Below are 13,870 nucleotides of genomic sequence, written 5' to 3' on the forward strand. Positions count from 1 at the left end.
TTTTCCTAGCTCTTATCATGTGAAAAGAATCAATAAGGAGAATTGATTTTGACTTGTTAGAATGTGAAAAGAATTTAAAGAACCTTAAAAGATCAGCTTCTTATATTTTTTTCTTCACTTTGTTTTGAAGTTAGGGAATGACTTCAAAACAATGTGTTATATTCTTCTGTCAAGAATAGGTCAACTAAATGAATATTTTGTTTGACTTTTAAAGACCTATTTCTTTTTATCTAAGATGTCATCATCATATGTGAACTGGTTGAAACTTGAAAGGCTTATTTTGTTTGAATATAGTTATTTTAATGACTAGTTGAGTTAATGGAGTTGCTAAAAACAGAAGTTTGAGTGAGAAATGAATCTATTGACAAGTCCACTTGAAGTATATTTGACCAAAATGATTATATTTGTAACTCCACAAAATGGTAGGTCCAGCATGGGTTGAGTCGTCCTCGTTGGGCCAACCCACCGCACACTCATAGTTCATATGGTTAAACAACATTCCCTCGAATTCCACTCGATCCATTTTCTATTTTGTTATTGAAACTGTAATAGTATGGCACACCGCACATGAACAACAAGCCATAACAAATCATGAGTCTGGGATCCAGATCATATCTCTCATTGTACTCCTAGTTCGCTTTAAGTGACAATATCGACGAAGTTAAGCTTTTAGTTTTTTTAATTATGTTTTCGACAGATGATGTAGAAACATGACACAATCGTCTTGCCTCCAACTACAACAAGTAAATGGGGCATTTCAACGAAAACAAAAAAAAAACAGTTAAATGGGGGCATTTATTGGACATATGACTTCCATCCTTTAAACTCTTGAGATCCTGGGATAAAGTCTTGATTGAAATAATTTTTCTCCGGGATAATCTGATGTGATTATAAGCATCAAGGAAATATAGTTTAGATGGACTTTCAGACCACTTAATGTATTTATTCAGAGTTCACATTATATCTCCGTGTTGTATTTTTATGATATATTAATATTAATGTCATATGATGACTCCTTGAGTCGAACATGAAGAAACATACGAAAGAACATCCAACGAGGCCTTAATCAACACGACATATAAAGATCGTGCCAGAGGGTACCAAACAAACTTTGGTATCCGTACAATCTGTCTAACACGGACACCATGCCATTAAGATGATAAACAATGAAGTTTCAAAACAAGAAATTCAAACGATTTGCTTTAATTTTTTTCCTTTTTTTTTTTTCTCTCAACCTCTATGATAGTCCTATACAAGGCTTAGTAATATTCGATGAACTTCTATTAGTTGAAATGTTTCCAGTAATACAAGGTTTGAACTTGCACATAAATAAAAACAAAAAGAAAACGAAGAATTAGAGAACTTGCATGCTAAGTTTGGGTCAATAATCTGGAAAAGTGAATTCATCTGCACAAGCCATTCGAATTGATTCTGGAGTTGCTGGATTATCTAGAGGAAACCTTTCAACAAAAAAAAAAAAAACTTCTGATCTTGCAGCTAAAATCGCGTCTTTGATAGCAAAGAATACTGATGCAGCTAGGAAGAATGGCGGTTCTCCGACTGCTTTGGATGAGGGTATAGCTTTTGGATTCTTTGTATCCTCTGAGAAAAGTAGTATGATTAAAAAAATCAACCTAAACTTTTGAAGGATTTCGAAAGCAACGATACAAGCTGGTGTTTGATTTTTTCTTTCTTGTCTGGATCGAAGCGTCCGACTCAAATGGACCCAAAATCAATCCGAATCAGCCATTTAGACGAGTCAAATACAAAAATAATAATCTGAAAATTTGACTCGGGTCAATTAAGACCTCGAGCCGGATTTCAGATCTGTCATAGTAAAAGAAAACACTACCTAAGAGCAAAAGTCATCGTATAAAACAATGGTTAAGAAACAAGCATAACTACCCCATACCAGCCCATTGCTGCTACTATTATACCAGAAAATCAATTTTTATACCTCTAAAAATGATATGAGAACAAGAGAGAACGAAAAATGGTCGTTATGACAATTCCGTCACGTGGCACAAAAGAATTCCTAGATTTATGAGAAAACGGTGACAATTCGACCTTTAGGGTCTTTTAATTTTCGATCTTTAGGATTTCTTTTGTCGACCTTAGGGTCTTTTTTTTTTAGTCTGGGTCGTGTTAATTCCTTTCCCCACTTTACATTCGAAGTTATGTGTAGAACTTTTCTTATGTAACTCTCATGTAGTTCTTAGAGAAATAAGAATTCTCATATCATGTAATATTGTGGTTCGATTTCAATTTAATTGTGGTTTTATTCAATATTAAAATGTTATTTTGAATGTGGGTTTATTCGAAAAGCACGTAAATTATTCGAATTAATGACTAAAAGAGATGTTGTTTATTGGACTACAATTATCTGTGGGTAGGGGAAAAATGGGTTTTTGAAGAAATGATACCCAAATACTCAACTCAAACACGGTTAATTTCTAAAAGAAACACAGGGATAGTAACATCCAGTCACAATACCGATATTTTCATACAAAACTATCTTATTCGATTCTATTCAAAATGTACATTACGTTTTTTCGGCTACTCGAATATTCGAAAATATGTCATATCATGATATCGTGTCATGGACTTCTATTATATCAGTACTTGAAAAAAATGGTCATGATTTGGAAGCTCTTGAAACTTTTGGGTCAATGAATATTAGACCTCATTCAATGACATTAGTTAGTATTCTTTCATTTTGAACCGTGGAACTATTTTTTTCTCAATATCACATATCAAATTGTAACATTTTCTCTCTATCTTCTCGCTGTCAACAAGTTTTCTTCTTCGTCTAGTAAAACCCTCGCCAATTCTGGAGAGAGGTTCGTCTCTCTCCCTCTTTCTCTTTAACCGTTGAATAGTTTGTGATGGCGTGATTGGATTTTGGTGGAGTTTCAGTGGTCTTGGGCGGTAGTGGTGGTTGGATTTGGATATGGTGGTGGATTTGATTTTGGTGATTAGATCTGGTTGTGGTGGTGGTTTAGTGGTGGTGTTGGTGTTCGGATCTGGATGAGTTTTAGTGGTGTTTAGTGGTAGTAGTGGGGTTCGATATGGGGGAGTGGTTTGATTTCAATGGCAAGATGTGGGTGTGGTGATGTGATTAGTGGTGGTGTTGGTACTCAGATCTGGTGGTGTGTAAAGTGGTTTTCGTGGCGGTGGTGATGGTGGCGGGTTGTGTGAATCAGTGGTGGTGGTGGCGGTATGGAGCAATGAAGAAGATGGATGGGTTTCTGGTGATGGTGGTGGACTTGCGATTCGGTCGTGCGGTGGTGATGGTGGCGGGTTGTGTGAATCAGTGGTGGTGGTGGCGGTATGGAGCAATAGAGATGGATGGGTTTTTAGTGATGGTGGTGGACTTGCGATTCAGCGAAGGTGGTAGTGGTGGTAGTGTGAAGAAATGAATAAGAGGTTTGTGTTTTGTGGTGGTGGTTGTGGGTTTGGTGGTGTTTCTCGGTGGTGGTGTGGTCTGTCGTGTTTAATGGTGTTTCCGTGGCGGTGGTTGTGGTGCAGTGAGAGGTCGAAAAAGGGAGGTAATTCTGCATTTTAATAATTAGTAAAATAAATTTGGCGGCTCTTCAGTGGTTGCGGCGACCCCCCGGTGATGGCGGCGGTGGTTCCCTCGACTGGAGGCAGTTTTAGTCTTGATTCAATTATTGTCGACCATTAGTGTCTTTTCATTCTCGATCTTTAGAATCTTTTTTTGTCGACCTTTAGGGTCTTTTTCTCTGAGTATGTGTCGTGTTAAATCCTTTCCTTTCATGAGACACTTTACATTTCAAGTTCCATGTAGAACTTTTCTGATGTAACTCTCGTGTAGTTCTTAGAGGAATAAGAATTCTCATACCATGTAATATTGTGGTTCGATCTCAATATAATTGTGGTTTTATCAAAAAAGAATATTAAAAACATTATAGATATCACCATTCATAATAATAACATTTTTGTTGATAATTCAATATTAAAATATTATTTTGAATGTGGGTTTGTCCGAAATGCACATAAATTATTCGAGTTAATGACCAGTAGAGATGTTTCTTGGACTACAATTATCTGCGGGTACGCGAAAAATGGGTTTTATGAAGAATCAAAAGGTTTTTGAAGAAATGATACCCGAATACTGAACTCCAACACTATGTTAATTTCTAAAAACACAGGGATTTCATCCAACCATAAAGGACTTGAAATCCATGCATGTATAGTGTCACTAGTTAACTAGCAGGAGCAATAGAGGAAGCTGCCATGAAACATTCCGTACTTACCCATGAAACCCTAAAACCCCAAAATCTACAATCCCCTTCGTCTTCAGCGCCTGCCATGCGAAACCCCGTACAATATCAAGTGATATTTAAAGAGATAGACCGAGAGCAAAGTTTTTGGAGGTGAAATTCCCCTTCAAGAAAGCTTCTCTAGTGATGAGGATGAGCGTCCTAAAGTTGCTTACAATTTTTCACTAATGAAATTCCTACCATTTCACTTGGCGAAATCGATGCAGGTGATCGGAGACTTGTAACAAGAGCCTTGCTGATCTTTGGTTAGAGAGAAAGGGAGAAAGAAAAGGAGACTGATTAGGGTTTTTGAAATTAGGGGTTTCATTTGTATTTATTCAGACAAAAAAAAGAAGGAAAAGAAAAGTAGAATTGGGTTGTTTGGGTCAAATTACAAATTGAGGTTAAAATGGTCAAATTTATTTTTCAGACCTAATGATTCAGATTTGGGAAACAAACATCTGACTCGCAAATGATTCGGCCAAATTCAGATTCAACCATTTCAGATGATTCGGACACAAAAAAAACCTTAGGTGTAAGTGTGCTGTCTTTTCAGACCTAATGATTCAGATTTGGGAAACAAACATCTGACTCGCAAATGATTCGGCCAAATTCAGATTCAACCATTTCAGATGATTCGGACACAAAAAAAAACCTTAGGTGTAAGTGTGCTGTCTTTTCTTACAATCTGATTCCTTTCAACAACAAAAAATACAATGTGATTCGTATATAAAGTAAATGTAAGCCATTTCAGAAGTGCCTGATCCAAACATTCACCAGGTAAAAAAAAATCCACTATTATTCTCTCTTTCTCTCTCTTAATCTTCTGCTAATTATATCTTCAATTTCTGCCCAAGAAAAAACATAGATTATAGCTTCATAACTAAGCAAGGTATGATTTAATCCCTAGTTTATATTTTTCAAATCAAGATCAAGAAACCCTAAAGATTAGATTTAAGAAAAGATAAACCCTAGATTCTTGGAGTTAAACCCCAAAATGATTATAAATCACGTTTATCTACTAATTATTAATGAAGAAATGTAATCCCTAGTTTATATATTTAAATTGAAGAAACCCCATAGATTAAGGGAGCCTCACTGTGATGTTATACTGTTCCTCCTTTGAAACCCTAACTTTATTATAGGTATGATTTAAGAGTGAGGTTTAATTTAATGAACAGTAATTGAGTAATTGACAGTGAAGTGATTTTTATAGTAAGTATATCCAAAACAATGACATTATATGGGTAAGCAATGATTTTCGTACGGATAATGGGTTGGAATAAAGAGGGGGTTTATTGTCTGTCCTTCCTCCTTTGAATACCTAATTTTATTATAGGTTTGATTTAAGAGTGAACTGATCTTCTCTATGAATCCCTAATATTATTATAGATATGATTGTATACTCTTTAATATTGTTTATTTGTTGTTACTCCTTTTGAGTTACCCATCATCTTCCATACGAAAATCATTGCTTATTCATATATTGCCATTGCTTCAGATATATACTATAAAAATTATTTCACTCGATCACTGTTCATTCAATTAAAACCTAAATTTGATCAATTTCAGAGTAATCCATTGAAGAATACAATAATTTCCTTAATAAAACGAAATAGTTTGTGTTTTGATAAAACGAACTAGTTACGCTAAATTCTTTACCCCATACAATATACTCTGAGATATGAAATGTCTGTAATACTATTGTAACTAGTTACCCCCATATGTAACTAGTAGTAATAGTATTACAGACATTTCATATCTCAGAGTATATTGTATGGGGTAAAGACTTTAGCGTATTTAGTTCGTTTTATCAAAACAATATACTATTGTAACTAGTTACCCCCATATGTAACTAGTAGTAATACTATTATTTTAAGTTCTTTAATTGATCCATCTACTTTCCCAAATGGCCCCCAACTTTGTGACCAGCTTCCTGCCTAGCCCCTACTTTAGCAATAATTTCCGTATGACCCCCCTTTTCCGTTATCTGTAACATTCCGTTACTCTCTCTCCTCCATCTCATTTTTTCTCTCTCTGCCACATCATTTAAGCACGCCACCTCATCGCTTCTCGGGCAAGTCGTCGGGCGACCAATTTCCAGCCGGCGACCTTCAAAAATATTTTAAAAAAAAATCTCTCTCCTCTCTCTTTACACACTCCAGCGAAGGGTTTCCTTAGCCGGAGTAAGTCTGTTCAAAAACAGACCTTGAAGGTTTGTTATTTGAACAAATCTTGGTACTCCGGCGAGGAGAGAAAAAATTTAAAGATAGAGAGGAGAGAAAATTTTTTTTTTAATATTTTTGAAGGTCGCTGGCCGGAAAATTAGGCGACCGACGACTTGCCAGAGAAGACGATGAGGTGGCGTACTGAAATGATGTAGCAGAGAGAGAAAATGAGATGGAGGAGAGAGAAAATGAGATGGAAGAGAGAAACGGAATGTTAAAAATAACGGAAAAAGTGGGTCATACGGGAATTATTGCTAAAGAAGGGGCCAAGCAGGAAGCTGCTCACAAAGTTGGGGGCCATTTGGGAAATAACCCTTTTAATTTTAAATCTTGCGGAGAACAAAAAGAAAGAAAAGAGAAAATTTCGTTCACTGGAACTCTAGATAAATGTAATGCATGTGATAAGACTGTTTACGTCTTTGATTTACTATCGGCAGATGGAATTTCTTATCATAAATCATACTTCAAATGTAGCCATTGCAAAGGAACTCTAGTGGTATGTACAAATAATTCTCTATGATTTATTATTTGTTTTCGACTATTCATGTTTCAAGACACCAATATTATAGAAATGATTATTATAACACCAATAAATTGCCACATTAAAAGGGTTGTGGTTTTCGTGGGTACTTTTTTATTTCTTAAAAGTTCTATTTTTCATGACAGATGAAAAACTATTCCTCCATGGATGGAGTCCTCTACGGCAAGACTCATTTTGAGTTATAATTGAAAACTCAAACTATTTTGTTTTATCAAAACACAAACTATTTCGTTTTATCAAGGAAATTATTGTATTCTTCAATAGATTACACTCAGATTGTTCAAATTTGGGTTTTAATTGAATGAACAGTGATTGAGTAATTGAGTTCAGTGAAATGATATTTATAGTATATATATCCGAAGCAATGACAATATATGAATAAGCAATGATTTTCATATGGAAGATGATGGGTTGGTGGAATAAAGAGGGGGTTTATCCTAAAGCGGCTGGGTTATGAACTCCTTTGGTTCAAGTGGTATGGTGAAATCAAGTATGAAGCATCAATAAATAAATACAATAGTGTATATGATCCAAAGTAGTAGTATGATTCAAGGTTAAGAGATGGCACTAATTACAATCACTACTGGTCAACCTAACCGAGACATAAAATGGGTCTAAATTACAGAGTTCAAAATTACTTACCAGATAAATAAAAGAAAAAGTGAAGCAGAGATCCAGAAAATAAGCCCCCCAATATCAATAATCCAGAAAATAAGCCTCATATTTCCTTCAACCAATAGAAATAAAAATTATAATTAAATTACAAATCATCAATAAGACTAATAGACCAATTTTATACCCTAATACTCTTTATTGAATCTCAAAAACACAATCGAATGACTCACATTATGACACGTAGGGAAAAAAAAAGAAAAGAAACTAAACCAGGCCTGTAAAAGTAAACTAGGTCGGTAAAAAGTGAACCCCCCTATGGAAATCTAAAGCAAAATAGACCTAATGATGATTTTTAACAAAAACAAATCTATGGTAAATCAAGATAGATAATTTTATGAACATCTAATATACAAATTTAACAGATCTATATATATCTATGCAGATCTGGAAGAAAAAAAAATGGTTTCTTTGACTTCCCTTGTTCTTGTTGCTCTTCTTCTTTGGCATCTCTTCTTCTTTGCCTTCTCTTCTTCTTTGGATTCTCTTCTTCTTTGGTTGTTGTCATCAAAGTGGGGATCTACTTCCTTACCATTAGAGGGAATGAAAGGAGAGAGGGGGAAGCACCCAACAGAGATAAGATTAGAAGGAGGAGAAGCCTCTCTCTCTCTCTCTCTTGTCTATTTTCTCTCTCAACAAGATAATGGTGAGTTATGAAGGGTTAGGTCAGATTTTGCTATATCAATTATGTATGTATGACACATATTAACCCGGCCCATGAGATTAATGTCCATCTCCATTTGTTTTTTTTTGAACGGTTTCCTACCATTGCCGGCCCAATTTAAAAAGGGCATGCCATAAACACATGTTTTCTACACACCCTTGTATATATAAAAGGTATAAGAGTTTATAAAAAAAAAAAAAAAAAAAGTAAAATATAAAAGGTATGGTAATTTTATAGGGACCTCGCGTTCTTGTTAAAAGGCCCCCCATGACTCCACTGACTTAGTAAAAAGTCATTGACTTAATTAGGTTAACCCCCCATGGAGTGGGTGAAACAAACCTCTTTTAAGGGTGTATTTCACCCACGTTAAAAATTTAGTTAAGAAAACCATAAATCTTTCCAAAACGCAAATCTCTAGGCATTATTCTTCTTCCCTCTTCTTCTACCGAAATAGTTATCCATCACCGACGACCATCATCAACGGGCAAGTTTACCGAAATTGTGAAGCATCTCATATTCTTGTTGCACTCACCTCTGAAGCTAAGAAGTATCTTCATTGTTGCAAACCACCATGGATGAAGCAACTTTCAAAAATATTTGAAGAAATAGCAAAAGATCCAAAAGCATCCAGACAAGATTCAGTCTCCCAAGAGGCATATTAACATTTCCTATCTAAAGATCATAACCCACTTTCTCTCTCATAGAGGCCCACTCTTTGATAGTGTCCCGCTTTATCACATAATTCTGCTTCCGTCCTCTCATCCAAGTAGGTCTTACATTTCCACACAAGACCTTATCAGCAACTATTCATAAAAGGTGCAGGACCTTGTCAAATATTGTTCACAGAAGGGGAAATGCCTCATTTATCAAGGTACATGGTCTTGTCAAGTACAAGACCTTTGAAGAAACAAACACATACTTTCTCGAGAAAGTACACGTACATGACTATCAAAGGTTCGCCTACTTTAAGAGTTCGTTTATTTTAGAGGGGATCAGACCCTTCCTACATCACTCACGTGATTATCCACAGGGGTTGGAACTCTTTATCTCTCCTGGAGGTCAGACCCTTACATATCACCCACGTGAATATTTACCAGGTCAGACTCTTAAAGCTTTCCCACTTATTTACGGTACATACCCCTGAACAAGGCAAACTTCTCTTGAGTTGTCTCATCCACAAAGCGTACCTCATAAGTATTATTACAATCTCTCTCCAAACAAGTCAATTTAACTGTAGAGACCGAGCACTGACCACTCTACGAGTCGTGCCTAAACTCCGACCACTCTCCTCAACGGTAACATTCTAGGGATATCATTCACGTGTATATTACTTCTATTGCAAGCTTACTGAGGCACCATCCTAGTGTCCCAGAGATCTTATGGTCACGTGTATTCTTTCTCTTGTCACATGTTAAGACCAAAGACGTCGTCGGTGTACGCAAAAATATTAACAGGTGAAGGTGTGACTTCCAGTCAACGACCTGGCCCTATCGACCTCTTGACCCGCGATTTCAATCCCTCACAATAGTAATACGAATTCACCCATGAAATTAAATAGCTATTTGATGGATCAAAACTAACATTGTAGACAACCTTGATAGAGAAGCAGATAAAGAAGATGAAGTCTAGGGCCCTCCAAAGATAGTAAAGGCGGAGATAAAAAAAATAGAAGTGAATAGTACGAGGGTATCTCTGGAATGGTTTTTTTTTTTTATAAAATGACCTAAAAAAAAATCAGTCATATTATTTTACACAAGGATAATAGTTATACAAAACATTATGACACATTTTAGTTGTTTGAAAAAGTTAAGTGTTTTTTTACTTATTACCTAGAATATATTGACATAAAGAGTCAATTTCTAAAAAAATCATTGTCTTCCATCATATGAATTTTGGTTGGCGTAGGAATTTTGCCCACGAGCTCGAAACTTTGATCTGTAATGTCTGTGTCCGACGAGAGAAAACATTCAGTCTGAAGTCCTTATAGGTTTTCACTATAAAAGGTCAGTTTTTCTCAAATAACCCAAGTTAATACTAGAGTTAATTCCTATATGACCCCCTACTTTGTGACCAACTTCCTTTATGGCCCCCTTTTTTTAGTAAATTCAAATATGACCCCCTATTTTCAGGTAAATGTCATTACTACCCTTCCTAATTCTAAATTTAAAACATTAAAACAAAATTATTTCCACCTCACCCCTCTCTCCCTCCACCTCATCTCACCCTACACCTCACCCTACACCTCACCCTTCTCTCTCTCTCTCCAATTCACCTCTCTCTCTCTCCAACTCACCTCTCTCTCTCTCCAACTCACCTCTCTCTCTCTCTCCAACTGGCCACCTTCAAAATTAAAAAAAAAAAAAAAAATTTCTCTCTCCTCTCTCTCTCTATTTTTTTTTTTAATCTCTCACCTCTCTCTCTCTCTCTCTAAAACTCCGGCGAAGGGGGTTTCCCTTAAGGTATGAATTGTTATTCTCACCTCTCTCTCTCTCTCTAAACTTATATATGTATGGACAGAGTCAGAAAGAGAGAAAATCTCAATTCTAGGGCAAAACTTAAGGTATGAATTGTTATTCTCAATTTTACTGCTTATTTTGAATTACCCATTTACTTCTTGTGAATTACTACTAATAATTCTCTACTAGTTGTTACTAGCTAGGGTTTTGTGCTTGTGTTTTTTATTAAAAAAAATTCCATCTTTTGTTTTGAGAGAGGGGAAGAATGGAACAAAACCCAGTTCTATACCTTTTTGAGAGAGAGCCAGGTGAGATTGAATTCATACCTAGGGTAGAATCAGAATCAGTTTTCAGAGCCTTAATTAGACAGAAGTGTCATAAGCGAGGAGTTCGAATTCTAAGAAATGTGGTTTCCTCTATTTCACGCCTACTCATTACCAGTACTACTAGTAGTAGTAGTAGTGGTGGTGGTGGTAATGAAGATGATGAATCCATGAGAGGATATTTTGTGTTAAAGGGTTGTAAAGATTTCTTGAAGATGACTCCTCGAAAACGTAAAAATATTTGGCATCTTCAACTATTTTGCTGGTACAGAATGCCTGAGTATCTAGTCTATTTATATGGATCTCCCATCAGTAATAATAAAGATATAGCAGAAGAATCAATTCGGTTATTTGTCTACCCTAACATTGGATCCTTTCCAATGCACATTCAACACATATTTTGTTGGATAGTTTTAAGCTTCTGTGAAGCTCTCCGTGACCAAACAACAACAACATCATCGGGTCAATCACTGTACTACTCGTGTCGTCAAACGTATACATCATTACTCAAGTCACTTAACCCTGCTAACACAAATGATAGATGTTTTTCTTCAATGCCAGTTACGGAAATTCGTAACTGGTACCCATTTACAAGCGAGCTCACGAAACAGTTGCTGGTGAACATGAAGTTGATTAGACAATCGTGCTTCTGTCGAGTGCCATCCGAGTTGAAATCACGATTTGAGAGTGATATTTGTGAGTTCTCTATATTCACACTCCATATGTGTTCAAAAATTGAGGATCATATGATGAGATTGCAAGATCCATCAATTGACTCCCGTTCTATGCCACATCTTTCTCTTGATTATATCCGCTTATTCTGGTATTCCGATGAGTTAAAAGAGCTCGAATTATTTTACAATGATTTTAATGAGTTGCTGAACAACATAGATCTTGGTCTGACTTATATGGATGATGGAGTCGAGTACACCCGATGTACTGAATGTGAGTTTAACCATGGGTGGTCTTATTATCTTTCAATTCTTAAGGAATTAGACATGATGTCGAAGCTTTATCATACTGCGGAAAAGAACCTTGCCTCGTGCTTGATTTCTCACCGAGATTCAATAAATAAACTTATTATGAAATCAAAGAGAGGCGATGAACATCAATGGCTTCTTAGATATAAGAATTTAACAAGTAAAGAATCTAAAGGACATTTGATCAAGATGATGTTCCCGAATCAAGTTAAGAATGGTTGTGAACTACAGAAGATGAATTCGATTATTATTGATAGATCGAGGTTATTAGTTGATTCTTTTGAGCATGTTGGGCTTGCAAATCCCATTTTGTTGCGGAATGGAATTATCCCTCGATTAAAAAATGAGGATGCTATTGAAGCTGGTGCTGGAGTTTTCAAAGAATGGCTCATGTTGTTATGCCAACACCTATTCGCTCCACAAAGTTCACTCTTCCTATCATGTTCATATGACCATCAAAGGTTTTATCCCAATCCAGCAGGTATATTGAAGATTTCAACATTATTTGACTTTTTGATATTGTGTTTGTGTCTTTTTATGTTTTATTTTACAACAAAACTTTTGGCAATCTCTATACTAATTGGATTTGAACTGTTTCTTATTTGCAGCAAAACTGGATACTCAACAATTCCAATATTATAGGTTTTGTGGTAGAGTGATAGCTTTAGCATTGATGCGTGACGTTCAAATAGGCATTGGATTTGATCGCTTGTTTTTCTTGCAATTAGCCGGAGGATCAAAACTCACTTTGGATGATATACGAAATGCTGATCCTTACATGTATAAAAGTTGTAGAGATATTCTAGAGATGGATACAAAGTTGATAAATTCAGATTGTTTGGGTCTGACATTTGTTTGGGAAACTGAAGAAAAAGATGAGTGTGGGACGAGGAAAATAGTGGAATTGTGTCCCGGAGGGAATGCAATGGTCGTGAGTAGCATGAACAGAGAAGAGTATATCAAACTTGTTATTGAACATTGCTTCATCAAATCTATAGAAGAAAAGGTAAAATTATTTATCCAAGGGGTTGATGATGTTCTTACTCGAAAGTGTCGAAAGATGTTTTTCGAGAGTATAGAATTGGAAGATCTCGATAATATGTTACTGAAGAAAGCAATTTGTGAAGAAGATAGAAACTGCAATGAAGTTGTTGGTGCTGGTACGGTTAGTCCTTTTCAGAAAATAATTAGAACCACTTTGCCTTTGTCTAGCCGAAAGTCTTTTCATCTGCCATTGACGTGCAAACAACAGTCTGGGGGTTTCCGTATATATTGATTAGTTATTGCAAAAGTTGTATTAAATTTGAGTCTTGTGGATCCTCTTTTGTCATATTTATTTTCAAATTCTTACTTTAGTAGATGTAGGGCATTCATGTAATCCCCATTTGTTAAACAAACTTTTAGAAATAATTCTGATGTAACCCCCAATTATAATTAATTCACCTAGTGTCTGGCAGATAATTTCGTTTAACCCCCCAATTGTAATTAATTCAGGCAGTTCATTTTGATCTCCAAGGACCATTTTTTGTGAAACAAGTTAACAGAAATAGAATTGTCATTTGTCAAACAAACTTGTAAAGAGAATTTTGTATTAATTCCAAATTTGTGATTAATTCAACGTTTTGGTCTCATAATTGTTCGACCGTTCGTGAAAGCTTCCAAGGACCAAACAAAATTTGGGATCCGTACAATCCGCCTAACTCAGACACCATGCCATTAAGGA

General features: G+C 35.8%; 1 protein-coding gene and 1 long non-coding RNA gene across 2 annotated transcripts; one reads left to right on the forward strand and one right to left on the reverse strand.

Annotated features, from left to right (window-relative positions):
• Positions 1-4,882: 4,882 nt before the first annotated feature.
• Positions 4,883-8,377, reverse strand: LOC147540350 (uncharacterized). The gene is made up of 2 exons (XR_015224824.1): positions 7,695-8,377; positions 4,883-5,131 (listed from the first exon to the last, which is right to left on the reverse strand). It is a non-coding gene; the product is annotated as an uncharacterized LOC147540350 (long non-coding RNA).
• Positions 8,378-10,658: 2,281 nt separating this feature from the next.
• On the forward strand, positions 10,659-13,593 carry LOC147540351 (E3 ubiquitin-protein ligase UPL5-like). Its single transcript, XM_086638724.1, has 2 exons — positions 10,659-12,628; positions 12,756-13,593. The coding sequence occupies exons 1-2, from the start codon at positions 11,110-11,112 to the stop codon at positions 13,421-13,423; spliced, it is 2,187 nt and encodes a 728-aa protein (XP_086494850.1). The 5' UTR covers positions 10,659-11,109; the 3' UTR covers positions 13,424-13,593.
• The last annotated feature ends 277 nt before the right edge of the window (positions 13,594-13,870 follow it).

This window comes from Eschscholzia californica, unplaced genomic scaffold, assembly GCF_041429995.1.
Source record: "Eschscholzia californica isolate CP2 unplaced genomic scaffold, dmEscCali1.0.p SCAF_5, whole genome shotgun sequence".
NCBI lineage: Eukaryota > Viridiplantae > Streptophyta > Magnoliopsida > Ranunculales > Papaveraceae > Eschscholzia > Eschscholzia californica.

Coding starts and splice junctions, on each gene's coding strand:
- LOC147540351 (XM_086638724.1), top strand. CDS start 11,110: ATGGAACAAAACCCAGTTCTATACCTTTTTGAGAGAGAGCCAGGTGAG. Junction 12,629..12,755: donor GTTTTATCCCAATCCAGCAG/GTATATTGAAGA, acceptor TCTTATTTGCAG/CAAAACTGGATACTCAACAA.